At 40.6% G+C, this 27,352-nt stretch overlaps 1 protein-coding gene across 1 annotated transcript; it reads right to left on the bottom strand.

Annotated features, from left to right (window-relative positions):
• Window positions 1-1,198: 1,198 nt before the first annotated feature.
• On the bottom strand, window positions 1,199-26,810 carry LIPM (lipase family member M). Its single transcript, XM_052660969.1, has 9 exons — window positions 26,664-26,810; window positions 18,866-18,983; window positions 11,273-11,471; window positions 10,151-10,260; window positions 8,701-8,837; window positions 8,424-8,570; window positions 5,486-5,557; window positions 4,031-4,102; window positions 1,199-1,459 (listed from the first exon to the last, which is right to left on the bottom strand). The coding sequence occupies exons 1-9, from the start codon at window positions 26,808-26,810 to the stop codon at window positions 1,199-1,201; spliced, it is 1,263 nt and encodes a 420-aa protein (XP_052516929.1).
• Between the last annotated feature and the right edge of the window lie 542 nt (window positions 26,811-27,352).

Genomic DNA, 27,352 nt, shown 5'->3' with positions numbered 1-27,352 from the left:
CTTTTGAACTGTGGTGTTGGAGAAAACTCTTGAGAGTCCCTTTAACTGCAAGGAGATCCAACCAATCCATTCTGAAGGAGATCAGCCCTGGGATTTCTTTGGAAGGAACGATGTTGAAGCTGAAACTCCAATACTTTGGCCACCTGATGTGAAGAACTGACTCACTTGAAAAGACTCTGATGCTGGGAAAGATTGAGGGCAGGAGAAGGGGACGACAGAGGATGAGATGGCTGGATGGCATCACTGACTCAACGGATATGAGTTTGAGTCAACTCTGGGAATTGGCGATGGACAGGGAGGCCTGGTGTGCTGCAGTCCATGCGGTTGCAAAGAGTCGGACACAACTGAGCAACTGAACTGAACCGAACTGAACTGGGTATGATTGTCTAATAACAGTACCTCTGTTAAGATCAAAACATAATGTTGTATTATGTTCATGATATTTTAAAAACTTTCTTCCTGGTATTTAACTTTTGAAGGCAGAAAACTGGGCTGGACATTTGTAGCCAGTAGGTCTCCTAGCAACAACCTGTAAATTATCAAAGAAGCTTGAGCTAGAATCTAGGTACTGAAATACACACGCATGCTTTATTGGAAAAACTCATAAATATCCTAGAAGATAATCTTCTTTGACTCTCAGCTATGAATCTTGGCCTTTTCATCTATACTGTACATTGATTTTTCTTTTTTGGTTAAAGCAATTTGGCTTCCCGAGGTAGTGTTATGTCTCTGTAGCAATAAGGTAAAAACATCTAGCTTATTTTTTCAAATTCAGCAACCATCTGGAGATTCAAGACCTCTGGCTCCAGTTCATCATTTTACTTTATTGCTCCAAAAATATGGCTCATAGACATGAACAAAAGTTTTAGGGAAGTTTATTTGAATGATGTAAAGAATGACTAGATAATTCCTAGCTGTCAGCTAAAACCTACCTTTCAAGATGACAGAATACACAATAGTACATGAAAACTGTGTTTACCCAATGAGTAGTTCAATTAACTGAAAAAATTAAATGTCAGTTTTAGCCTCAAATGCAAAAAATCTGAAGGAATGAATACAATCCTAACCCTAATGTCTGCCCTCCCTTTTACTAATATGGTGGGTTTCCAATGCTGAAAATCTTTAATATCTTTCATTCTTGGCCCTATCATTCATAAGGTTTTTCCTAAGACTAGTTAGTAACAGATGCTTCACAAGCTTACACTGATAGCTCCCCAGGAAAGGGAACTTCTTCCTGTTTCATCAGATGTACGATTTCATTGTACATACGGTGAGGAGCATCCAGACCCCAGATGAAATCCACGTGAGCCCATTCAGGAATGTTCTTATGGTAGATGAGGTTGGTCACCTCGGAGAGCAGTGTTCTCACATCCTCCGGATTTGAAAGCCAGTCCTGACCCCCGGTCCACATTGCTGTAGGAACTGTCATGTCTCTAACTCTGTACCTTACAGGAGTTGGCTAGAGAAAAAAAAATCGTTTTTAACTGTACAACATTTGGACTTCCAAACTCATAATCTACTTTTCTAATAAACACAATTAATGTGCTCTGTGTTGTGATGAAAGGTGCATGGGCACTGGAGCCATTCAAAACTTCATTAAGAGTTTCCACTCCAACTCCTGCTTAAGCTCATTTAACCTCGGTTTCTTCATCTGCAAAACGTGGATGATGCCTGGAACAATTTACCAAGTTAAATGAGAAAACATCTCAGTGAAAACATCAGCTAGCCCCTTTGGCACTGCATGTTCAATTCTTTCCCTTCCTATTAGTAAATATTTAATATATAAATTGTCTTTAAAAGATAATACTCCTGTTTTTTTCAAAGATAATTTCACAACATTTCATGAGGTCAGATTGAAGAGAGTCTACAGAGAAAGGCGAGAGGATGGAACCTACCTAGAAGGACTTGGCTGTCCACAGGGGTTTTCTGTTCTGTGTCTCCAGAAACATGGGGAAGCCAATGGCACAGAAACTTAAGGAGTTTGAACCCAGAAGTGGTGAGAATTAGATCCCTGCTCTAGTCGCCCATCACCCAGAGAAAGGATATCTAGGATTCCTAGTTCTTGAGATCTTCTCTTAGTCAAACAGAACTACCAGATCAGTTTGGCTGGCTGAGAGCCCTTGATGTTAATAAACAACGAGAACTCTCAACAGAAATGTCCACGCCCTCTTCTCAGAAAATCCACCCTGGACCCAGGACTCCAATCCTGGGAGTCTTTATTTCTCTTTGTGGCTTTTAAGAATTTGAAGGTACAGCATCTGATACTGTGAGTTATAATAAGACATATGTGTATGGTCTTCATCCACGTTTGAGGTCAGATCCACTTTTTAAAGAGTAACTAGATGTGAAAGGTTGTAATAGTCTATGGAACCTATAATATGTTTTTCTCATCTAACAGGTGAAAAGATTGAACTGAATATCAGGACTGGCTCTAAGGCTGTGTGCTTCTATGATACCTTTTTGTGTAATAATACCTTTTGGTATGTGTGTTTTTCTTTCCATGACATTTTCTGTCACCTATTTTGCATGCTTCACTTTCTAACTCATGACCTTAAATATTGATTAATTAAATCTACCTTGGAACTGGTATGCTTTCTCTAAAGATATATTTTAGGAAACAAGAAGGATCTAAAAATATATAGTTGATACTCGTGATTGAGAGTTTGCTCTTCAGTGGCACTGCGGTGGCCTCTCCAGTTTCCTAGACTTTCATATCTAGACTGTAACAGAAAAATGGATGGTAAGTATGATGTGAGACTCTCAAGAGATTCACCTGTGTGTGTATTCTGCTACCTCCAGCTTTGTGTTTGCATGGTCAATATCTGTTTACATTCATATACGAGCTAACCAATAAACTTCAGTGAAGATTTTATGCTCAGAAAAGTTTGATGCCCATTACTTTTACTTTAAATTTTAGTCCATAGCATTGACCACACACACATTTTCTTGGGTAATTTTTTTCATATTTTTCACTTGTAGATTACAGATTCATTAGAAGTGTAACCAGGGAGAATTCTTAAAAGTTACTTCGTCCAATAATTTTCATTTTAAAGAGAAACAGATTGAGGCCTGAAGAATTAAAGCAGTCTAGCCATCATTACACAATTTTGTAGGGTAGAGGCCCAACTAATGCAGTAATTCTCACTTGTTATTAATACTCCTTTTATTGTACCTCACTCCTGCCATCGTCATTTTTTTCTGGTTGTCATTGTTGTTTTTAAATCTTGAAAGATCTTTCTAGCAGCCACCAGACTACACCCTTCCCTTCACTGTCTACCCAGTCTTGCTCCTAAGAGGCCCGGTCCCTTGTTCACAGAGGCAGCATCACCAGAAAAGTTCTCCTAAGCATTATACCAGTTTTTTTTTAACTTCTAAAAGTCTCTTGTCAAAGCTTTAAATTTTCTCATTCTTAAATGAAGTTGAATCAGAACTAATTACTTTCTACTTGAATTCTTTTTTAAGAATTTATTTTATGCCATGCACATAGTTGACTGACAATGTCGTGTTAATTTCTGCTGTACAGCAAAATGATTCAGATATATATTCTTTTTCATTTTCTTTTCAATTATATTCACCAGATATTGAATAGAGTCCTCTGTGCTATACAGTAGGATGCTGTTGTTTATCTCTCCTATATATAATAGTTTGCATTTGCTAATCCCAAACTTCAGGTCAATCCCTCTCCTAACCCCTCCGCCCTGGCAACCACAAGTCTGCTGTTCTCTTTGTCTGTAAGTTTGTTTTGTAGATAAGTTCATTCGTGTCATATTTTAGATGCCACATATAAGTGATAACATATGGTATTTTTCTTTCTTTTTCTGACATGCTTCACTTAGTGTGATAATCTCTGGGTCCATCCATATTGCTGCAAATGGCATTATTACATTCTTTTTTTAAAGGCTGAGTAGTGTTCTATTCTAATTGAGTTCTTGTACTTTATTTCCATTTCTAGAGTAAACTGCCAGGATAACTTTTCTCTCATGCATTTCAAAAGGATATGTTTTCAGCAGATGGTATTCGATTTTCTTACCTGATTTCCTTTTTCCAGATTTTTGGTCTCACTGCCCCAGTCAAATGCCCGGAGTTCCCCAGAATTCATTGCCTAAAAGGAAACAAAAATTTAGATGGCATACAAATGTGTTAAGGGATAAAGATGGGAGGAAGGGTGGAAACTGCTACCAAATCTGCAGTTATGAGGGAAGCAGAGAACAAAGCCTGAGCTGCTTTCCATTCAACTTCAGGATAATCTTCAGGAGACTGTAAAGACAAGAATAAGGTCCTTCAGGAAGAAAAATGGGCTATAGAACTTGACCTCCATATTATACAACCCCAGGAAGTGTATTCCCATCATAGTCTATGTAGGTGGATATCCTGCACAAACCTACAGTGGGAGAGTACCCAGTACAGTTGTGCAATGTAGTGACTCTGGAAGAAGATGACCAACACTTAATCCAGTTTAGAAGTCTTTGATTTTGATGATGAAATGCCTCTCCCCACTCTTTTCTCTCTCTTTCTCCTGCTCTCACACACATCTACTAAAATATAACAATGACCTTTGAAGAACAATTTGACTAGGTTCTAAATTAGAAAAATGGACAGCACCAATATTTATGATTTATTAATGTCATCATCACTATTACAACTTTTTGTTGAGTAAAAAGTCTCTCATTTTTAAAAAACAAAGTAGTATTTTTAGTATATATGTATATACATTAGCTGCTCAGTCATGTCTGACTCTTTTGCAGCCCCATGGACTTTAGAGTCCACCAAGCTCCTCTTCTATGGAATTCTCCAGGCAAGAATACTGGAGTGGGTGGCATTCCCTTCTCCAGGGGTATTTTTAATAGGTGAGAATCTAAGGTTGGTGAGGTTCTAACTCTCTGTCCTATGTGCATTTTTATTCCCACAGCCAATTGGGGTCACTCTATAGTCTCATCTCTAATGAGCAGTATCAGTTTTGTTGCTTCTTCACATGTGAAAGAATCATTAACAGTCACGTTGTTCCTTGAACCAATGCAGAACAAACTCACCACACTGTGCCTAGAGATAGTTCCTGTGACTGTTAATCAGGACATTCCTTCCTCGGCTACAGGTGAAATCTGCAGCACAAAGGACTTCCCTGGAAACCTCTTTGGGGAATTAGACCTGCGTTTGCATTTTTTTTCCTACTTGACCATGCCGTCCTGCTGGAAAAGCCTATCTCCAGTCTCATCTTTGAGGTGGCTAGGGACTGAGAAGGTCTCACCTGGACCGTCTGAATTCACATTTTCAGAAGTCTACTAAAGATGTCCTAGGGCCAATCCTTTCCTCCCATTGAAAAGTTTCAATGTTCTAGATCAAACTCACAGTTGAAATAGTATTGGCAGAATCACGTGTCATCTTGGAATAAAGGTGAGACAACTCCTGGGCTGTCCGAAGAGCGTTGACTTTTCCAGACAAACTGCACAAACACCTTAAACAAAGACTACAAATTCAGCATCCTTACCTGGCTCCAGTGCAGGATATTTTGCACAGATGTTCCTGAAGGAGTATGAGCAACATAGACATTTGCTCGGCTCTGTAACAAAGTATGAGTAGTTTGTGGGACATGAATGGAAAAACTCACAAGATTTGCACCTTGTTAAGATCAAATCTTCAGGGTGTCAAACTCAGAAAAGGGAACATCATTAAAGTCTCAGCATTTATCCATGAAATAGAAAACTACACATGCAGATAATTAAAAAGTGTCCCTAAACCTATCCCAAGCACCTAAATTTTTCATCTGAGAAAAGCTTCTTATTAGACATCTGACTTTATCTTTTCAAAAGCTTTGCTAAAGTAATTAAGGATAAAGACACAAAAACTGAGACTGCATTCAAATCTCACTTCTGCTGTTTAATTTTTAGGAGAAATTAAGAGCATAGCTTAATCCACTAAATGTCAGGTTATTAATCTGTAAAGTGGGAATATTGATAATACCTGTCTCATAGGGTTGTTATAGGGAATAATAGCCTGGCATACAATAAAATGCTTATCAAATGATAGCTGTTCATCATATTTTTGATTAAAAAAAAGGCAAAACAATCTTCAGGAATTAAAAACATGTTCCTCCAGCTGTTGACAGATAGCCCTCTGCTGTCTGGTGTCCTTGGGGAACTGTCCCCTCTGCAGAGAGCTGCACTGCCCATCTCCCCATGACTGGTGCTGTCTGCATTAAATGACTATTTGATGTGGGGGTTATGAAGACCCAGCCCTCTCATGCTAACTTGGGACAGTTCTGAAGGATCATCCCGTCTTTACAGATCCCTAGAGGGTCAACTGCCGGGGTCCAGTCCTGGTGGATCCAGGGTAATTCGAAGCAGGGATGGCGTGGCGAGGAAAAACTTATTTATTTAGAAATATAAAAAGAGATTATGAAGAAAGAGTATAGTAGAAAAATTAGTAGAGAAAAGAGGCTGAATAACTTAGTTTACGTGGAGAACTAATAAAACCTCAGGACAAGAGCTTTGCACCATCTACGTTAGGCCACTGGTGCCTGTTTGAATAGTGGAAGGTGCCCTGCTTTGGGCTCCCTCTATCATGGGTCTTAGAAGCTGGGGCAAGTAAGTAGACATGGCAAGCCTCCACACCCCAGATGGGAATTCAGCCTGAAAATAGAGTAAGAAAAGAAGACACGGGGGAAACCAGTCTTTCCAGTGACTTGCCCATCCTCTTTCGTCCGGAAAGGCCTTATATACTTTTGGTTGTACATAGAGATCAATGGATAATACAAAATTATGCAGCATCAGCAGCCCTGACTCTTATCAAGACCAGGCTTTCTCTCTGCATACCTAGTTGCATATACAAGTCTTAGGTGATTTACATCATCTTCTGGCCAGAAGGCCAATTAACATTTTACGGCCCTTCTCTGATAAGGGTTTGTCAACCAGAAGACTTATTTGTCTTAAAAGTGTTGTTCTTCCCAAAGTCTGGTGCCACTCTCAGAAAACACTAAATAAAGTTACGTTCTTTCATAGCAAGGACACGACAATTTATAACAAGAAAAAGGAGTACAGTGATTTATAACAAAGAGAAAAGTAATTAACTCAAAAGTCTAGTGTTGCTAACATCAAAACTACTATATTCCTTTTTCTACATCCCAATTACATTGATTAATATCCTTCAGGTGCCTAAAAGATAAAGAATATGGAAGCCTGGCAGCAGTCATTGACTCAATAGTGAAACCCGTCACCAATATAATTTTTAGCTCTTTAGAAAAAGGCTTTGTATCTTTAAGATGCTTCAAGCTTTGTGCCTCTCACCGTTGGGGGGGCTATAAACAATTCACAAGTTATAAAAGTCTGGGCAGACCGGTCAGGTAAGTTAGAAAGCTATCAAAGGGGTTTAAGCCAAGACATTCTTTTTATATGCAGGAGACTGTTAACTGGGGCCCTAAGTTAATTCCTTTTAGAGGCAGAAGAGTGGAAAGCACAGTACAATAAGGCAGGCAGACTCTGGTTTTTGGGGGTAGATGTTCAGGAAAACCCAGGGGGAACCCCTGAAGTCAGATCACGCCTTTGCGTATGTCTGGCTTCCTTCCTCATAACCTTTGCCACGGGCGGGATTCCTCATGTTGGCTCCCAGCAGTCAACTGAGGTTCCCACTAAGGCTACATCTCAGTTGGACTTTTTTGATCTACCAAGTCCTGTTGCCTTCCCTTTCCTATGTGTTGTTATCCCAAGGCCATAGCCTGAATCATTCTGCACACGAATCTCCATCTCAGAGTATGCTTCCTGGGGAACCCACTGTCATACTTGCCAAATGGTAGCTATGCCTTGTGTGTGCTAAGTTGCTTCAGTTGTGTCTGACTCTTTGCAATTCTATGGGCCATAAACTGCCAGGCTTCTCTGTTTACGGGATTCTCCAAGCATGAATACTGGAGTGGGTTGCCACGCCCTCCTCCAGGGGATCTTCCCAAACCAGGGACCAAACCTGTGTGTCTTACATCTCCTGCATTGGCAGGCAAGTTCTTTACCACTAACACCACCTGGGAAGCCCTGGGAAGCTATCTTAGCCAAACTGAAACTCCCAGGCAGCCTATCACAGAACTTAAACTACAAACCAGAAAAGTCTGAGTAAAAAGAAGACATGGATGGTGCACAGCAGTTTTCTCTTTTGACTTATGGGTTCTAATCACATATTTTTGCAGATGTTAATTCACTATAGTAAGGCTGCTTTCAGACCTCTTCAATCTTGAATCTATGGAGTTAATGTGTCGTCATGTTAAACTTGACTCAGCCCATGTTGAAGTATTTTTTGCATAGTATTCTGATTTGAAGAAAACTGAGTTTCTTGGAGCATCACTTCCCTAAATTTTTCCTGGCATTAGCTCACCCTCAAGGAGGGAGGCTAATAATTGTTTGCTTTGTTCTGGGACACTGAGAATTGACTAGGCTGCCACTTACCATGTTCATATTCTTTGCATTAAATCCTCCCAGGAGTAAGATGATGTTGCTACAAATCTGATCCATAATCACCTGGCCACAAAGGTAAATAACAAACTGTCTAAGAAATCGGGTCTGGTAGAGAAATTCTCTTTTGCCAAACAATCCCTGTAAAAACATGAAATGAAATAGTCATTATAGGAAAAAAGAAGTGTCTCTAATGTAAAAGTGTATTTCCTAGCCAATGGGCTGGAAAACTCTTGTGCATAGGCAAGGAATTTTCTGAGGAGTCACATACCTTGATCATCATATCTGGCAGCAGCAAAAATTTGGTCCCAGGGCTTTTTGCATATTTAATAGTAGCTATGGGTGCTAAAGCAAAATACATTTTTATTTTCTGAGCCAGCTCTGGCATGGTGGAAAATGCAATAAAGCCTGCCAAAAAAAAAAAAAATATGTCAACATGGATATCGAATATCCTAGAGTGAATAAAATGCTTATTTTACTTCTATCAAGATGTTTCAGTAATTGTTTTGTTGTTTAGTAGCTCAGTAATTATGTGTGCTAATGGACACAACTGAGAGACTGAACTGAGCTGAACTGAACTGAATTACGTGTGTTCTAACTCTCTTGAGAAATTATAAGCTCCTTGACAGGCAAAAACAACAGCAGCAACCACATCTCTGAGCTTCCTCTGACGTATAGGATACTTGCTGCCCATTACTAGGTTCTCAGTGAATTATTAAATTATTGAATCCAATAATATGGATTTTGAGAAAATATGTATATTGAGAGGCAACTGTATGTTAGACACTTTGCAGGAGACTTTCATGGATCTTACTAAATTCTCAGATGCTTGTGAGATATTTTTCATACATCTTTATAGTGAGAGACATCAAGGATGAGAGATATTTTCTTGTTTATTGATAAAAAGCATGTTCTCTAACATAATGGGTATTGAGACAACAGAGTTTTGCTAGTTTTCTTGGATCTCCAGCTTTTCTGGAGCCCAAATTGGAACACAGTAGCTCAGGTGGAAAAAAATCCACCTGCAGTGCAGGAGACCCTGGTTCGATTCCTGGGTTGGGAAGATTTGCTGGAGAAGGGATAGGTTACCCACTCCAGTATTCTTGGGCTTCCCTGGTGGCTCAGCTGCTAAATAATCTGCTGCAATGTGGGAGACCTGGGTTCAGTCCCTGGGTTGGGAGGATCTCCTAGAGAAGGGAATAGCTACCTACTCCAATATTCTGGCCCGGAGAATTCCATGGACTGTATAGCCCATGGGGTTGCAAAGAGTGAGACATGACTGAGCGACTTTCACACACACTAGTAGAAATGTTGTTCAGTGAACTGGATTCCAGTTCTTATTTCTGCCCATAGACTAGGTCTGGGATATTGGTAAAGTCAGTCTGTGCCTCAGTTTCCATACTTATAAAATAGAGATGAATACCCCAGATTGCAAAGGGATAATCTTTCTAGAGCCTTCAGGAGGAAAATACTATCGTAGACAGCCAGAGCATGGCCGTTATATTTGAAATACTCTGTGTCTATTTTAAAATCACCTGCATACCCTCTGTCTAAGCTGATATTTGCATGTTGTGGGGCAGGAGGGTGGGCAGGGAGAAATCAGAATCTCATGGCCCTGAAGAAGCCAGATCTGAGAGAAGTGTGTGATGCCTGGCCTGGCTGTGCTCATATATGCTCACATTTCTCCTGAATATACAAACCTGATTTTTTTTGGAACCTACCCATGGTGGTGCCCTGTGAATAGCCGACATAATAAATCTTTTCTTGGCCCGTTTTCTGCAAAATAAAGTTCATGACTGCAGGAAGATCAAACCTAGCCATCTCATCATAGCTACAAGGGGAAAAGACAAAGTTATATGAAAAATTATAACCAGAAACAAACAAAAGAAGCCCTCCAGGGTTTACAAACACTCTTGAGTTGTCAGTCCCATCCATCAGCTTGTTACTGTGCTCCTCACAACAGGATGGACTTGTTTCAAACCCATGATGTGTGGGTGCCTCTGGGATCATGGGCTGTTAGCAAACTGCTGTTTTCGCTGCTGCTGCTGCTGCTAAGTTTCACTAGATACTATCAAAGAGAAATAACCATCTTAATCAACATTTAGTGAGCACAAGCTCCACCTCCTGGTGGAGGTGTCCTTGTTATTTGACTAGCAGAATAGTATAGGGCCAACCAGATTGTTTGTTTGTTTTTTTTTTTGGCCATGCCAGGCAACCTGCAGGATCTTAGTTCCCCACCAGGGATTAAACCCATACTGCCCACAGTGGGAGCATGAAGTCTGAACGACTGGACTGCCAGAGAATTCCTATGCAGATTCTTGATATGAAATGTATTAAAGATGCTGCAGGGTCCCTTCTCTGGTGAAATGGATAAACAGCAAGTTGAATATCAACAGATCATTCAAATAAAAACATTAAAAACTTCTGTAAGAGTGTGAGAGATACAGTAACCAAGTTGACGGCCCCTAAGGCTTATTCATTCTCCTTATATCCTTAACATTGCCTGTCCTCATCTTCTTCTGGGGGTGGGAGTCATCACTTAGGGAAGAGTCAGTCCCAGGATATCCATCTACAAGGAAATGGACCTACATTTCTCCCATCCCAGTCTCCATCGTCTGACACTAACCATCATTCTTACCCCACTGGCCATACCAACCTTCTACTTGGGGAACTCAGTTTACTGCCCCCAGAGAATCACTAGTCAACTATGACAATTGGGGGACATAGTGTTGTGATATTGATGGGCCAACCAAAGTAAATTATCCTAATACCAGGAGCTCTAATTCTTTACTCAGTTCTCCCAGATATCCATGCCCACCTTCACTCTCAAGATTTACATATACCTGAAAGCCCAGAACTCATCTTGGTCTATGGAGAGGGTCTTGTGCTTCCGAGACCAAGTGTTTCCTCTGCTGTTTCCCAGCCACACGTCAAAACCAGCATCTGCCAGAATGAAGCCCAGGCTGTTGTTGGGCAGGTTGGAAATCCAGTTGCTAGCATCTCCCAGCAGGCCATGCTGCAGTAACACCACAGGTCTGGGACCTACAAAAAAGTGAATTTCAACAGCATGTAATGTTCTGCACCTGCCTTATCCCTTAATGTGTTTGAAGGTTTAAAGTTAGACAGACCTGTGTTCAAACCTCGATTCAGCTGCTTGCTAACTTGATTACCTTGGCCAGTTACTTAACCTTTCTGCCTTGATTTCCTCATGAAGAAAATAGTATTTTTGTTATGATTAAGTAAAATAGTGCACAAGAAGCAGATGGCAGAATGTCTGGCACAGAGAAAGAATCAATAGCGCTTGCCTTCTATTATTGCTTTTGTGTAGTTACCATTATCATTAGACTTGCCTGGGGTCAAAGGATATTGGAAGTGCCCCAGAAAGAACGTATAGTATAATGATTAATTTAATTATATATAATTATAACTATCATATATAAATAAGAAAATAATGTCATTATATTTTAATAAGCTATATTATAAAATTATACATAAATATATGTGCATATTAATATAATATCAATAATGTATACTATGGGCTGTAAAGAGTCAGACATGACTTAGTGACTGAGCAATAAAATTAATATATAACTTAAAACTAGGATTATAAAGTATATATAATTATTGAAATACTATTAATATATACACTTATATCAGTTCAGTTCAGTTCAGTCACTCAGTCGTGTCCAACTCTTTGTGACCCCATGAAATGCAGCATGCCAGGCCTCCCTGTCCATCACCAACTCCCGGAGTTCACTCAGACTCACATCCATCGAGTCTGTGATGCCATCCAGCCATCTCATCTTCTGTCGTCCCCTTCTCCTTCTGCCCCCAATCCCTCCCAGCATCAGAGTCTTTTCCAATGAGTCAACTCTTTGCATGAGGTGGCCAAAGTATTGGAGTTTCAGCTTTAGCATCATTCCTTCCAAAGAAATCCCAGGGCTGATCTCCTTCAGAATGGACTGGTTGGATCTCCTTGCAGTCCAAGGGACTCTCAAGAGTCTTCTCCAACACCACAGTTCAAAACCATCAATTCTTTGGTGCTCAGCCTTCTTCACAGTCCAACTCTCACATCCATACATGACCACAGGAAAAACCATAGCCTTGACTAGATGGACCTTAGTTGGCAAAGTAATGTCTGCTTTTCAATATGCTATCTAGGTTGGTCATAACTTTTCTTCCAAGGAGTAAGCGTCTTTTAATTTCATGGCTGCAGTCACCATCTGCAGTGATTTTGGAGCCGAAAAAAATAAAGTCAGCCACTGTTTCCACCGTTTCCCCATCTATTTGTCATGAAGTGATGGGACCAGATGCCATGATCTTCGTTTTCTGAATGTCGAGCTTTAAGCCAACTTTTTCACGCTCCTCTTTCACTTTCATCAAGAGGCTTTTTAGCTCCTCTTCACTTTCTGCCGTAAGGGTGGTGTCATCTGCATATCTGAGGTTATTGATATTTCTCCCGGCAATCTTGATTCCAGCCTGTGTTTCTTCCAGCCCAGCGTTTCTCATGATGTACTCTGCATAAAAGTTAAATAAACAGGGTGACAATATACAGCCTTGACGAACTCTTTTTCCTATTTGGAACCAGTCTGTTGTTCCATGTCCAGTTCTAACTGTTGCTTCCTGACCTGCATACAGATTTCTCAAGAGGCAGGTTAGGCGGTCTGGTATTCCCATCTCTCTCAGAATTTTCCACAGTTTCTTGTGATCCACATAGTCAAAGGCTTTGGCATAGTCAATAAAGCAGAAATAGATGTTTTTCTGGAACTTTCTTGCTTTTTCCATGATCCAGCGGATGTTGGCAATTTGATCTCTGGTTCCTCTGCCTTTTCTAAAACGAGGTTGAACATCAGGGAGTTCACGGTTCACATATTGCTGAAGCCTGGCTTGGAGAATTTTGAGCATTACTTTACTAGCATATGAGATGAGTGCAATTGTGCGGTAGTTTGAGCATTATTTGGCATTGCCTTTCCTTGGGATTGGTATGAAAACTGACCTTTTCCAGTCCTGTGGCCACTGGTGAGTTTTCCAAATTTGTTGGCATATTGAGGGCAGCACTTTCACAGCATCATCTTTCAGGATTTGAAATAGCTCAACTGGAATTCCATCACCTCCTCTAGCTTTGTTTGTAGTGATGCTTTCTAAGGCCCACTTGACTTCACATTCCAGGATGTCTGGCTCTAGATGAGTGATCACACCATCGTGATTATCTGGGTCGTGAAGATCTTTTTTGTACAGTTCTTCCGTGTATTCTTGCCACCTCTTCTTAATATCTTCTGCTTTTCTTAGGTCCATACCATTTCTGTCCTTTATCGAGCCCATCTTTGCATGAAATGTTCCCTTGGTATCTCTAATTTTCTTGAAGAGATCTCTAGTCTTTCCCATTCTGTTTTTTTCCTCTATTTCTTTGCATTGATCACTGAAGAAGGCTTTTTTATCTCTTCTTGCTATTCTTTGGAACTCTGCATTCAGATGTTTATATCTTTCCTTTTCTCCTTTGCTTTTCACTTCTCTTCTTTTCAGAGCTATTTGTAAGGCCTCCCCAGACAGCCATTTTGCTTTTTTGCATTTCTTTTCCATGGGGATGGTCTTGATCCCTGTCTCCTGTACAATGTCAGGAACCTCATTCCATAGTTCATCAGGCTATATATATTTACTATATAAATAATACATAAACATACACTTGTATAATTATAAATATTATGATATTTATATACACACACACACATATGTATACACCCACACACCATACACTTAATGGCTTAATTATTATAGGTCTTTCATATCAAGAGGACTGGCAAGCCAACTTGAAGGAATTTCAACTGTTAAACATGTGAAAGTTTTAACATCAAAATAAATAATGATGATATAAATTACATCCCACTGAATAAATTAAAAATGTATGAGTTAACATTGACACCAACAAAAAAATAAACAAGTAATTATGGAAGAAAAAAACTCTTAGTTACAGCATGTGTGTGAAAGTGTCATTCATTTGTGTCCGACCTTTGTGACTCTCTGGACTGTAGCCTGCCAGGCTCATCTGTTCATGGAATTCTCCAGGCAAGAATACTGAAGTGGGTTGCCATTCCTTTCTCCAGGGATCTTCCTGACCCAGGGATCGAACCCAGGTTTCCTGCATTGCAGGCAGATTCTTTACTGTGTGAGCCACCAGGGAATATGGAAACTTGGATGGTGTTATAAATTCATCCATGGGTGCTAAAACTAGTGGGTAAAAGTTTGAAGAGATATAGGATATTCACATGTCTTGAAAATATCTCCTCACAAATTATTTATGAATTCCAGAGTGAAGAATATGAACTTTATGGTAGAAAAACAGCAGATACCACCTTAGCAAAGTCATCATTGCTGGTAAATATTGCCAAAATGGAAATGCCTGACTTCTTAAAAGATAGTAGCTCTTGTCATTCAGTAAACTGAGTTCTTATCAGTGAACTGAGTCCATACTCAGTCCATATTCAGAGCCTCCGTATAAGACAAAGGCCTTTCTATAACAGCAAACTCATTCAGCATCTGGGCAGTCTTCATGAATGCCATTTGCCTCATTTTATCCTTCTGGAGAGAGAACTCGAGGGCTGCTACTGCAAGGCCAGGATAAAGGAACTCAGAATGATTTTAGGCTTTCCTTTATGTCTGGTCCTTGAGTTCATCCTCTTAACCTTCAAGGAGATGACCTTAACATGAGGTGATCAAATCAAGGAGAATCAGTGCTCCTCTTTGGAACGCTAAGGACATTTCCCATGATTGAGGCAAGCTTGGTCCTCCTTAGCAGTACGCTTTGTACTTATGGTTCACCTCGTGAATGAATTGGCTTAGAAATGATTTATTTCATTTCAAATATCCCCTTGAGTCATGGGCTTTCATTTAAATTATAGCTAGCAGGTGAGTGTGTAAGGGCTGCTTAAAGATCTATCGTTTCTGAAGACGGCCCAGCCTATGTTACCTCTTGATGTAAATATTTGAAGCTAACAATGATTATTTGAGAAAATAAAATTTTAAAAAGGCTTTTGTCACAAACTTATAGACATCTTTCAGTTGTTTCACTATGAATTTTATCGGCCCTCTTTTTGAAGAGATGGTGAGAAATCCTTCTCCGTCATTGCTGGGAGATTTCTTCCTCGAAGAGGCCAACGGGAGCTGCAGGAACAACATCAGCCACTAGAGGGGAGTATTCTGCACCCGATAGCTCAGTTGGTAAGGAATCCGCCTGCAACGCAGGAGACCTGGATTCGATCTCTGGCGTGGGAAGATCCCCTGGAGAAGGAAACGGCCGCCCACCCCAGTATTGTGGCCTGGAGAATTCCATGTACTATGTAGTCCACGGAGTCGCAAAGAGTCGGACATGACTGAGTGACTTTCACTTTCACCTTGAACTCCAATTGCCTGGGCAATGAGGGAACAGTCTAAATAAACAGTATTTAAGAAAACAAACTCCATCCATGAATAGGTGCTGCAGGTAACCCCTCAAGCTTATGAAAGGCTCCTGATTGCTTGGAAGAACCGTGGCTTGCTTTCCCTCTAGGCTTCGTGGGGCTTAGTAAAAAAGTTCTTTCTATCTCCAGGCTATTCATTTATTTATAAAATATTCATTCATTCATTCCACATATATTTGGCGCCTGCCATGTGCTTGGCACTATTTTAGGCACTGGTTATACCCTTGAACAAAACTGATAAAGTTTCTTGCTGAGTTTACATCCTGGTTGGAAGAGACAGTTAATAAACATTTGCGAGAATATCTATCACATCAATGGTGTTAAGGGCTGTAAGGAAAAGTAATCAGGATAAAGGGCCAGATCTCCATAGTTGGCAAGGGTTTGTTATTTTGAACAGACTGGTTAGGAAGAACATGGCAAAAGAGCTGAAAGAGAGGCCAGAGCAAACTGCATGGGTATCTGTTGGAACTGCGCTCTAGAGAGAGAACTGTAAGTTCAAAAGCACTGACGTAAGGGCATGCTGGACATATATAAAGCACAGCTATTTAACTGGTGTGAAAAAAAGCTGCACATTCCCACCAACAGTGCAAAAGAGTTCCCTTTTCGCCACACCCTCTCCAGTAGAAAACCATAGTTTAAAAAGACACGTGTACCCCAAAGTTCATTGAAGTACTATTTACAATAGCCAGGATGTGGAGGCAACCTAAATGTCCATCAAGAGAGGAATGGATAGAGATGGTGTGGTATATAAACACAATAGAATATTAGTCATAAAAAGAAACAAAATTGGGTCATTTGTTGAGATGTGGATGGACCTAGAGTCTGTCATGCAGAGTGAAGTAAGTCAGAGAAAATCAAATATCATATAACAATGTACATATGTGGGCTTCCCTTGTGGCTCAGCTGGTAAAGAATCTGCAATATGGGAGACCTGGGTTCAATCTCTTGGAAAGATCCCCTGGAGAAGGGAAAGGCTACCCACTCCAGTATTCTGGCCTGGAGAATTCCATGGACTATATAGTCCATGGGGTCACAAAGAGTCAGACAGGACTGAGAGACTTTCACTTCACAATGCATATATGTGGGATCTAGAAAAATGGTACAGATATATCTATTTGCAGGTCAGGAATAGAGAGAGATACAGACTTAGAGAATTGATACGTGGACATGGGGGAGGGGGAAGGAGGCGGTGGGATGAACTTTGAGGTTAGGCTTGATATATACACATTGTGCTGTGTGCTGTGCTTAGCTGCTCAGTCGTGTTCGACTTTGTGTGACCCCGTGGACTTAGCTCGCCAGGCTCCCACCATGTGTAAAACAGATAGCTAGTGGGAACCTGCTTTATAGTACAGGGAGCTCAGCTTGGTGCTCCTTGATGACCTAGGATTGGGGTAGGGAGGAAGGGAAGTCCAAGAGGGTGGGGATGTATGTATACATCAAGCTGATTCACTTCCTTGTACAGCAGAAAGTAACAACATTATAAAATAATTATACTCCAAAGAGAAAAATAAAATAAAATGAAAATATATTGTTTGAAAAAGCTGTACAAATGTAAATTAGAGTAAAATAGAACCCTGAAACTTCTTTATACCAAAGCCAAACAGCATTCATTCAGCATTTTCTGGTCCTAGATAAGAGAGGAATCTTAATTTGAGTGCAGGTTTTGCAACATACTAGCAAGTACTAGCAGAGATTCTCGAGGTAATTTAACCTCTGTGAGTGGCAGTTTCTTCAGATTATTATGAAAGCTAAATGGCATTAATGTAAATAAATTTAGCATTGTAGCTGGTATATGAAAGAAGACAGTAAGAAATTACATTATCTGTACTAAGGCAATGGCACCCCACTCCAGTACTCTTGCCTGGAAAATCCTATGGACGGAGGAGCCTGGTGGGCTGCAGTCCATGGGGTCACTAAGAGTCGGATACAACTGAGCAACTTCCCTTTCACTTTTCACTTTCATGCATTGGAGAAGGAAATGGCAACCCACTCCAGTGTTCTTGCCTGGAGAATCCCAGAGATGGGGGAGCCTGGTGGGCTGCCGTCTATGGGGTCGCACAGAGTCGGACACGACTGAAGTGACTTCGCAGCAGCAGCAGCACTCATGACAGATAATGCAGTTGCTGCTGTAAATATAGCTCTAGCCTTTTAAAAGAAATAGAGCCAAACGTAGCTGAAGGATGGGTATACTTTAATTACTAATGAAGGTGAATTTCTTCAAAGCCAACTGTGGCTGAAAATCATTATTAAAAAACAGAGATTGTAAGAGCAATGGAAACATGTACCAAAACCTTAAAATATACATATAGTGCTCAGTTCTTTAAAAGACTAGTGAAAAGCTAAGCAACATCTGAAATATTTACAGGATACTTATAAGACTATCTGGATGGGGAATATATGTGCTAGGGTGGATATCAGATGCCATGTTGGAGTTTATATTCTTTGTGAGCAAGGTTTGCAGTGATCTGTTTAAGAGATCATCAGGGGATATTCTAGAATATCTATATAGGAGGGATTGGGGGGAATGAATTAATTACTAGAAGAGATAAAAAAAATAAGCTTTTCTTGAAGGTGTTTTTTGAAAAGCAAATGCTGTGTTTAGAGACTTCGCTAGTGGTCCAGTGGTTAAGAATTCCCCTTCCAATGCAGGGGATGTGGATTAAATCCCTGGTCAGGGAACTAAGATCCCACACGCTGACGGGCAACTAAACCTGTGTGCTTCAAGTAGAGAAAGCCTGTGTGCTCAGCACAGCCAACAACAACAACAACAACAACAACAACCATACCTCGCTGTTTATTTGAGATAATTGGGAGTGGGACAGTGGTGATGGGAATTAAGAAGGAGCTGAAGCCACCTTCTGACTGGCATAATGGGCCCAGTCTGTACCAAAAATCCATGTTTCTTTCTACATACTCAAATCACAAGAAATTCTTTACTGTAGGGAAGACTGCGATGTTGGGATAATATAGGGGAAATCATACCTGTCTTATTAAGTTGCACGAGGCCTTGAGGAATCCTGTTAACAGAAAGGATATATCCATCTTCTGTTAAGACTTCATACTCCTCACAAGGATAACCTTTATGTTGGATGATTTCACTCTACAGAAAAAGCAAAAAAAAATTTTTTTTAAGTTCAGTTCTCAATGATTTTAAAGTAAAAAGTAGATTTCTTGAGCATGGAAGAAATAGACAAGAAATTCCTTGCTTCTCACTAGCTAATTAGGTTATTGTTTTTTTTTTTAAAGTAAACCCTCTCCAGTTCTCATTTTCTTTATCTTTAATGTGGAAATCTCTAGTCTTTCCCATTCTGTTGTTTTCCTCTATTTCTTTGCATTGATCGCTGAGGAAGGCTTTCTTATTTCTTCTTGCTATTCTTTGGAACTCAGCATTCAGATGCTTATATCTTTCCTTTTCTCCTCTGCTTTTCACTTCTCTTCTTTTCAGAGCTATTTGTAAGGCCTCCTCAGACAGCCATTTTGCTTTTTTGCATTTCTTTTCCATGGGGATGGTCTTGATCCCTGTCTCCTGTACAATGTCACGAACCTCCATCCATAGTTCATCAGGCACTCTATCTATCAGATCCAGTCCCTTAAATCTATTTCTCACTTCTACTGTATAATCATAAGGGATTTGATTTAGGTCATACCTGAATGGGCAAGTGGTTTTCCCCACTTTCTTCAATTTGAGTCTGAATTTGGTAATAAGGAGTTCATGATCTGAGCCACAGTCAGCTCCTGGTCTTGTTTTTGTTGACTATAGAGCTTCTCCATCTTTGGCTGCAAAGAATATAATCAATCTGATTTTGGTGTTGACCAGCTGGTGATGTCCATGTGTAGAGTCTTCTCTTGTGTTGTTGGAAGAGGGTGTTTGCTATGACCAGTGCATTTTCTTGGCAAAAGTCTATTAGTCTTTGCCCTGCTTCATTCTGTATTCCAAGGCCAAATTTACCTGTTACTCCATGTGTTTCTTGACTTCCTACTTTTGCATTCCAGTCCCCTATAATGAAAATGACATCTTTTTTGGGTGTTAGTTCTAAAAGGTCTTGTAGGTCTTCATAGAACTGTTCAGCTTCAGCTTCTTCAGTGTTACTGGTTGGGGCATAGATCCCACCCATGACAAGGTCATGTGGAGAGACCTGGCAAGTCAGGTCTCGAGGGGTCCTCTGCCTGAGCATCTACCCCGAAACCAAAATCTGTCTGTTTACTGTCTGCTATACTATACTCTTCTGACATTACAGGGGGCTATCCCTGACCACCTTTCTCTGGAAAAAGTTAACTTAGAGCTCCAACTGGTCTCCTGCATATGAAAGGAATGTTTCAGCTCAAATCCCTCTGATGGCTCTCTAACTTGCCTGACAGTTGGAGACTTTTACAACTTGTGATTGTTTACAGCCCCCAACTGTGAGAGGCACGAAGCTTAAAACATCTTAAAGATATAGAGCCTTTTAGAGCTAAGAATTAGTTTGGTGAAGGGTTTCTTTGTTGAGTTAATGTCTGCTGCCAGGCCTCCATATACTTTATCTTTTAGGCACCTGAAGGATATTAATCAATGTAATTGGGATATAGAAAAAGGAATATAGTAGTTTTGATGTTAGCAACACTAGACTTTTGAGCTAATGAACTTTCTCTTTGTTATAAATCACCGTACTCCTCTTTCTTTCTTATAAATTGTTGTGTCCTTGCTATGTAAGAATGTAACTTTATTTAGTGCTTTCTGAGAGTGGCACCAGACTTTGGGAAGAACAACACTATTAAGGCAAATAATTTCTCTGGTTGACAGACCCTTATCAGAGAAGGGCTGTAAAATGTTAATTGGCCTTCTGGTCAGAAGATGATGTAAATCACCTAAGACTTGTGTATACAGCTAGGTATGCAGAGAGAAAGCCTGGTCTCAGTAAGTCAGGGCTGCTGATGCTGCATAATTTTGTATTATCCATTGATCTCTATGTACAACCAAAAGTATAAAAAGCTTTCCCAGACAATAAAGGATGGGCCAGTCACTGGAAAGACTGGTTTCCTCCATGTCGAATCTCTCTCTCTCTCTCTCTCTCTCTCTTTCTCCCTCTCCCTCACTCTCTTTTTCAGGCTGAATTCCCATCTGGGGCGTGGAGTCTGTCCGAGTTTACTTACTTGCCCCGGCTTCTAAGACATACGCGAGAGGGAGCCCAAGGTGGGGCACCCTCCACTATTCAAGTGGGCGCTGGTGGCTTAACGTAGATGGTGCAAGTTCCTTGTCTTGGAACTTCATTTGTTTTCCACGTAAACCAAGTTATTCAGACTCTTTTCTCCACTAATTTTCCCACTATACTATTTTTTCTAATCTCTCTTTATATTTCTAAATAAGTAAGTTTTTCCTTGCCACGCCGTCCCCCCTTCGAATTACCCTGGATCCACCGGGGCTGGACCCCGGCAGGGCATAGATTTGGACTACCATAATATGGAATGGTTTGCCTTGGAGACGAACAGAGATCATTCTGTCGTTTTTGAGATTGCATCCAAGTACTGCATTTCAGACTCTTCTGTTGACCATGATGGCTACTCCATTTCTTCTGAGGGATTCCTGCCCACAGTAGTAGATATAATGGTCATCTGAGTTAAATTCACCCATTCCAGTCCATTTTAGTTCACTGAGTCCTAGAATGTCGATGTTCACTCTTGCCATCTCTTGTTTGACCACTTCCAATTTGCCTTGATTCATGGACCTGACATTCCAGGTTCCTATGCAATATTGCTCTTTACAGCATTGGACCTTGCTTCTATCACCAGTCACATCCACAACTGGGTATTGTTTTTGCTTTGGCTCCATCCCTTCATTCTTTCTGGAATTATTTCTCCAGCGATCTCCAGTAGCATATTGGCCAGCTACCAACCTGGGGAGTTCCTCTTTCAGTAACCTATCACTTTGCCTTTTCCTACTGTTCATGGGTTTCTCAAGGCAAGAATACTGAAGTGGTTTGCCATTTCCTTCTCCAGTGGACCACATTCTGTCAGACCTCTCCACCATGACCATCCCATCTTGGGTGGCCCCACGGGCATGGCTTAGTTTCATTGAGTCAGACAAGGCTGTGGTCCTAGTGTGATTAGATTGACTAGTTTTCTGTGAGTATGGTTGCAGTGTGTCTGCCCTCTGATGCCCTCTTGCAACACCTACCCTCTTACCTACCATCTTGTATGGTATGGACCTAACAGAAGCAGAAAATATTAAGAAGAGGTGGCAAGAATACACACCAGAACTGTACAAAAAAATCTTCACGACCCAGGTAATCACGATGGTGTGATCACTCACCTAGCACCAGACATCCTGATGTGAAGTCAAGTGGGCCTTAGAAAACATGACTACAAACAAAGCTAGTGGAGGTGATGGAATTCCAGTGGAGCTATTTCAAATCCTGAAAGATGATGCTGTGAAAGTGTTGCACTCAATATGCCAACAAATTTGGAAAACTCAGCAGTGGCCACAGGACTGGAAAAGGTTAGTTTCCATTCCAATCCCAAAGAAAGGCAATGCCAAATAATGCTCAAACTACCGCACAATTGCACTCATCTCACATGCTAGTAAAGTACTACTCAAAATTCTCCAAGCCAGACTTCAGCAATACGTGAACCATGAACTTCCTGATGTTCAAGATGGTTTTAGAAAAGGCAGAGGAACCAGAGATCAAGTTGCCAACATCTGTTGGATCATGGATAAAGCAAGAGAGTTCCAGAAAAACAGCTCTTTCTGCTTTATTGACTATGCCAAAGCCTTTGACTGTGTGGATCACAATCAACTGTGGAAAATACTGAAAGAGATGGGAATACTAGACAACCTGACTTGCCTCTTGAGAAATCTGTATGCAGGTCAGGAAGCAACAGTTAGAACTGGACATGGAGCAACAGACTGGTTCCAAATAGGAAAAGGAGTATGTCAAGGCTGTATATTGTCACCCTGCTTATTTAATTTCTATGCAGAGTACATCCTTAGAAACGGTGGGCTGGAAGAAGCATAAGTGGGAATCAAGATTGCCAGGAGAAATATCAATAACCTCAGATATGCAGATGACACCACCCTTATGGCAGAAAGTGAAGAAGAACTAAAAGGCCTCTTGATGAAAGTGAAAGGAGAGGGAAAAAGTTGGCTTAAAGCTCAACATTCAGAAAACGAAGATCATGGCATCTGGTCCCATCACTTCATGGCAAATAGATGGGGAAACAGTGGAAAGAGTGTCAGACTTTATTTTTTTGGACTCCAAAATCAGTGCAGATGGTGACTGCAGCCATGAAATGAAAAGACGCTTACTCCTTGGAAGAAAAGTTATGACCAACTTAGATAGCATATTCAAAAGCAGAGACATTACTTTGCCAACAAAGGTCTGTCTAGTCAAGGCTATGGTTTCTCCAGTGGTCATGTATGGATGTGAGAGTTGGACTGTGAAGAAATCTGAGTGCCGGAGAATTGCTGCTTTTGAACTGTGGTGTTGGAGAAGACTCTTGAGAGTCCCTTGGACTGCAAGGAGATCCAACCAGTCCATTCTGAAGGAGATCAGCCTTGGGATTTCTTTGGAAGGAATGATGCTAAAGTGAAACTCCAATACTTTGGCCACCTCATGCGAAGAGTTGACTCATTGGAAAAGACTCTGATGCTGGGAGGGATTGGGGACAGGAGGAGAAGGGGACGACAGAGGATAAGATGGCTGGATGGCATTACCGACTCAATGGATGTGAATCTGAGTGAACTCCAGGAGTTGGTGATGGACAGGGAGGCCTGGCGTGCTGCAATTCATGGAGTCGTAAAGAGTGGGACATGACTGAACAACTGAACTGAACTGAATGTGGAGACTGAAATAGAAGGATAGTTTTTAAAGTGTAGCCTTGAGCCAAGAGCATAGCATCACTTGGACAATTGGTAGAAACACAAAATGATCAGTTTCCAGTCAAACCTATTGAATTGGAAACTCCGAGGATAGGGTCCAGCAATTTGGGTCTTAGCATGTCTCTTAGGAAATTCTGATGCACTCTAACATTTGAGAACCACTCGACAAGAACACTTATTCCAAAACTTGAGCATATGTCAGAAACATTCGGGGCACTTAAATATTCCTGACTCACTTCAGGTTAGGAAACAGGTAATTCCAATGCATTGGTAGAATATAAAGCTGCCAAATCTCCTAAGTATCCTCAGTTTCTGACCATTGTCATTACTTAGAGAAGGAGGGAATTATTCCTATTAGCTGCTGGTTTTAAAGGAACAGGAGAGGAGAAAGCCAAGTGCAAAGTGGCCAGTGTAGTATATAGGATAAAAGGGCATAGAAGTTAAGAGAAAGGCTGTGGGGTCCCAACGCTTGAGGTTTTAAATCCTGACTCTTGCACTAATATGTAAACTGTGTGATCTTAGGAAATTTAGTTAACCTGTCCCTATTGCTCAGTTTCTTTGTTCATAAATTAGGTACACCAATAGTTTATTCCAGCTTCCCGGGTGCCTCGGTGATAAAGAATCTGCCTGCAGTGCAGGAGATGCAGGAGATGCAGATTTGATCCCTGAGTCAGGAAGATATCCCCTAATGGAGGAAATGGGAATCCACTCCATTTTCTTGCTGGGACAATCCCATGGATAGAGGAGCCTGGAAGGCTACAGCCTGTAGGATCTCAAAGACACATGAGCACCCACACATGTGCTTGCAATAGTTTGCATTCTGTGGGATTACTGCAAAGAATGTAAAAAGATAATTCACATATGACACCAACAAGATTGACTGGTACATAGTAGGGACTTAACGAGCATTAGCTACTACTGTAATTAAAAATCTCTCCTACCCCTTCAAGTAACTCCTATTCATCTTTCAGAATTCAGGTTAAGAAATCTTTCTTCAGAAAAATGTTCTTAATTTCTCTATTTTATATATATTTTTTTGATTTCACTGCTCTTGTGGTTAATAATTGAGTGTCTGTCTTCTCTCCTGGATTGTTAACTCCATGAACTCAGGGCTTTGATATGCTTAGATCTCTCTAACTTTGGTGCTTAGCCCAGTATTGGGGCCTAACAGGTGCTCAATTAACACTAGCTGGAAGAATACTTGAGTGAGGCAAGTTGTATACCAAAATATAGGATAAATTATATCCTTATGAATTAGTGTGTGTATATGCTCAGACACTTAGTCATGTCCCATTATTTACAACCCTATGAACTGTAGCCTGCCAGGCTCCTCTGTCCAGGACATTTTCCAGGCAAGAACACTGGAGTGGGTAGCCATTTCCTTCTCCAGGGGATCTTTCTGATACAGGAATTGAACCTGTGTTACAGTGTCTTCTGCATTGACAGGCATATTGTTTACCACTGAGCCAGATCTTTAGGAGACATCCTTCTGGCCCTTAGAAGTTCCCATACAGATTCTTCTGGGTTGTTGAGTGAAGAGAATCTCTTTAGTTGTAGATATAGCCAATCTCCCTGGGCCTCACCCACTGGGTGTGCCCAGCACCTACACAATGCTCGGGCTTCAGGAGGCCTAAGACTAAAATCCATTACATTGGACTCTGCATGGAGAATTGTACATGGAGAGGCAAAGTAAGATAGAAAATCCTTATAATCTCTTATATAAATTAAGTGAAGTAGAATAGAAGTGCTGAAGAGTACTAATTTATATGGCTTCCCCGACGGCTCAGTGGTAAAGAATCCATCTGCAATGTATGAAACGGGAGTTTGATCCCTAGGTGGGGAAGGTCCCCTGGAGAAGGAAGTGGCAACCCATTCCCAGTATTTGCATGTGTGTAGATTCAGAATATTTCAATAGCCTATTTAGAGTTTTAGAATTCATTCAAGGAAGTTTCTGTAAAAAGCATCTTAAATCTGTATAAAGGTATGTTAAGTATATGATAAAGCTATGGAGCATGAACATTACAGAGAATCATCTTATTCAGCTGGAGGCAGCCTCTTCTTCCCTGGGAGGATTTGTTGCAGAGTGGTTACAATTATGAGTTGTGTGTTCAGGCAGGCCTAGATTTGAATTCTAGTTCTACCACCTACCAGGGATGTGGCCTGATTTGAGTTGCTTAACTTCTTTCATCTCAGTTCTTTGATTTGGTCATATCTATAGCATACGACAGTGAAGATGAAATAATATCTTTTCAGCTTTCATCACAATGTCTGCTGTGGGATAAGTATTACTATATCATGAATGTTATTAAAATTCAGCTAAGAATGTGAGCAGAAGCCAAAAAAACATTCTGTGAGATGCCTAGAGAGGTCACATCATTCATGAATTTTACCGACAGGAAGGCCTCTCTATCATTTATAAGGGTCCTTTTATTGCCAGTCAACAGATTTACCAGTTCAAACTAGGATTAAATAGATTAGAATGGCACAAAATGTTACTAAAAGGGGCTGTCCTGAGAGCAAGAAAGGAGGTATAACATCTTTCTAATATTGGAAAAAGTAGAAGAGGAATACAATTAGCACAGATGATATGGAAATAATCATAGCTCTGAGCTTGACCCAAGACACTGCAATGATTTAACTGTTCATAGGATGAAGCTAAGAATTCAAGAAAAAGTTAAATTGTGTTTGAAGCTCAAAGGGATTATTATTTGCCTGAATTTACTGAAACTGTTCTAGGTGAACCCATATCCACTCACACCCAGCTTAGTGTTTTCTTTTCAGGACAATATGTTAATTTAAAACTATGCTCAACTTGCAAAAATCACCACCACATATAAATATGATATATAATGCAGATAATACACAGTGGTAAGCAACAAGCATATAAGGTACTTCCTTTCCCCCCAGACATGGAAAATCCCAACTTACAATATTCATGAATGCTTCTGGGTCCACAGTGATAGTCGGCATAGGTCCTGAATTCACATTTCTCTGGAACAAATGCGCCACCAGGATCAGAAGCCACATCTCGTTTCTGTATGAAACAATCCATTCTCTTGACAAGATTTTTGGCATGTTCCAACACCTGCATTTATCTCTTCCTGGTAATAAAACAACTGATTCTAAAGTCAGAAGAACCTCTAGGTTTAAAAACTCTTTCACATGTTTGCCAGCTATAATTTCTTCTCCAAATTCCAAAGCATATTAAATAAGCTTGGTTGATAGTAACGAAGGAATGTAAAGTAGAATGGAAACACCATTTAGAATGTCCCAGTATTATCTGGCTCCTCCCATTCCATCACATGAATTGGTGTGTAGAAAGAACTTTCTCTGATGCAACCTGCAATTAAGTGCATTTGATACAACCCATAAAAATCTCTGTTCACCATCAGGTAATATGAACCTTGTTGTGCTTAGCCACTCAGTCATGTCTGACTCTTTTCGACCCCATAGATTATAGCCCGCCAAGCTCCTCTGTCCATGGAGATTCTCCAGGCAAGAATACTGGAATGGGTTGCCATGCCCTCCTCCAGGGGATCTTCCCAAACCAGGGATCGAACCCGGGTCTCCTGCACTGCAGGCAGATTCTTTACCACTGAGCCATGAGGGAAGCCAGT

This window comes from Budorcas taxicolor, chromosome 23 (assembly GCF_023091745.1).
Source record: "Budorcas taxicolor isolate Tak-1 chromosome 23, Takin1.1, whole genome shotgun sequence".
Lineage (NCBI taxonomy): Eukaryota > Metazoa > Chordata > Mammalia > Artiodactyla > Bovidae > Budorcas > Budorcas taxicolor.
This window is presented reverse-complemented; position numbering and strand designations above follow the sequence as displayed.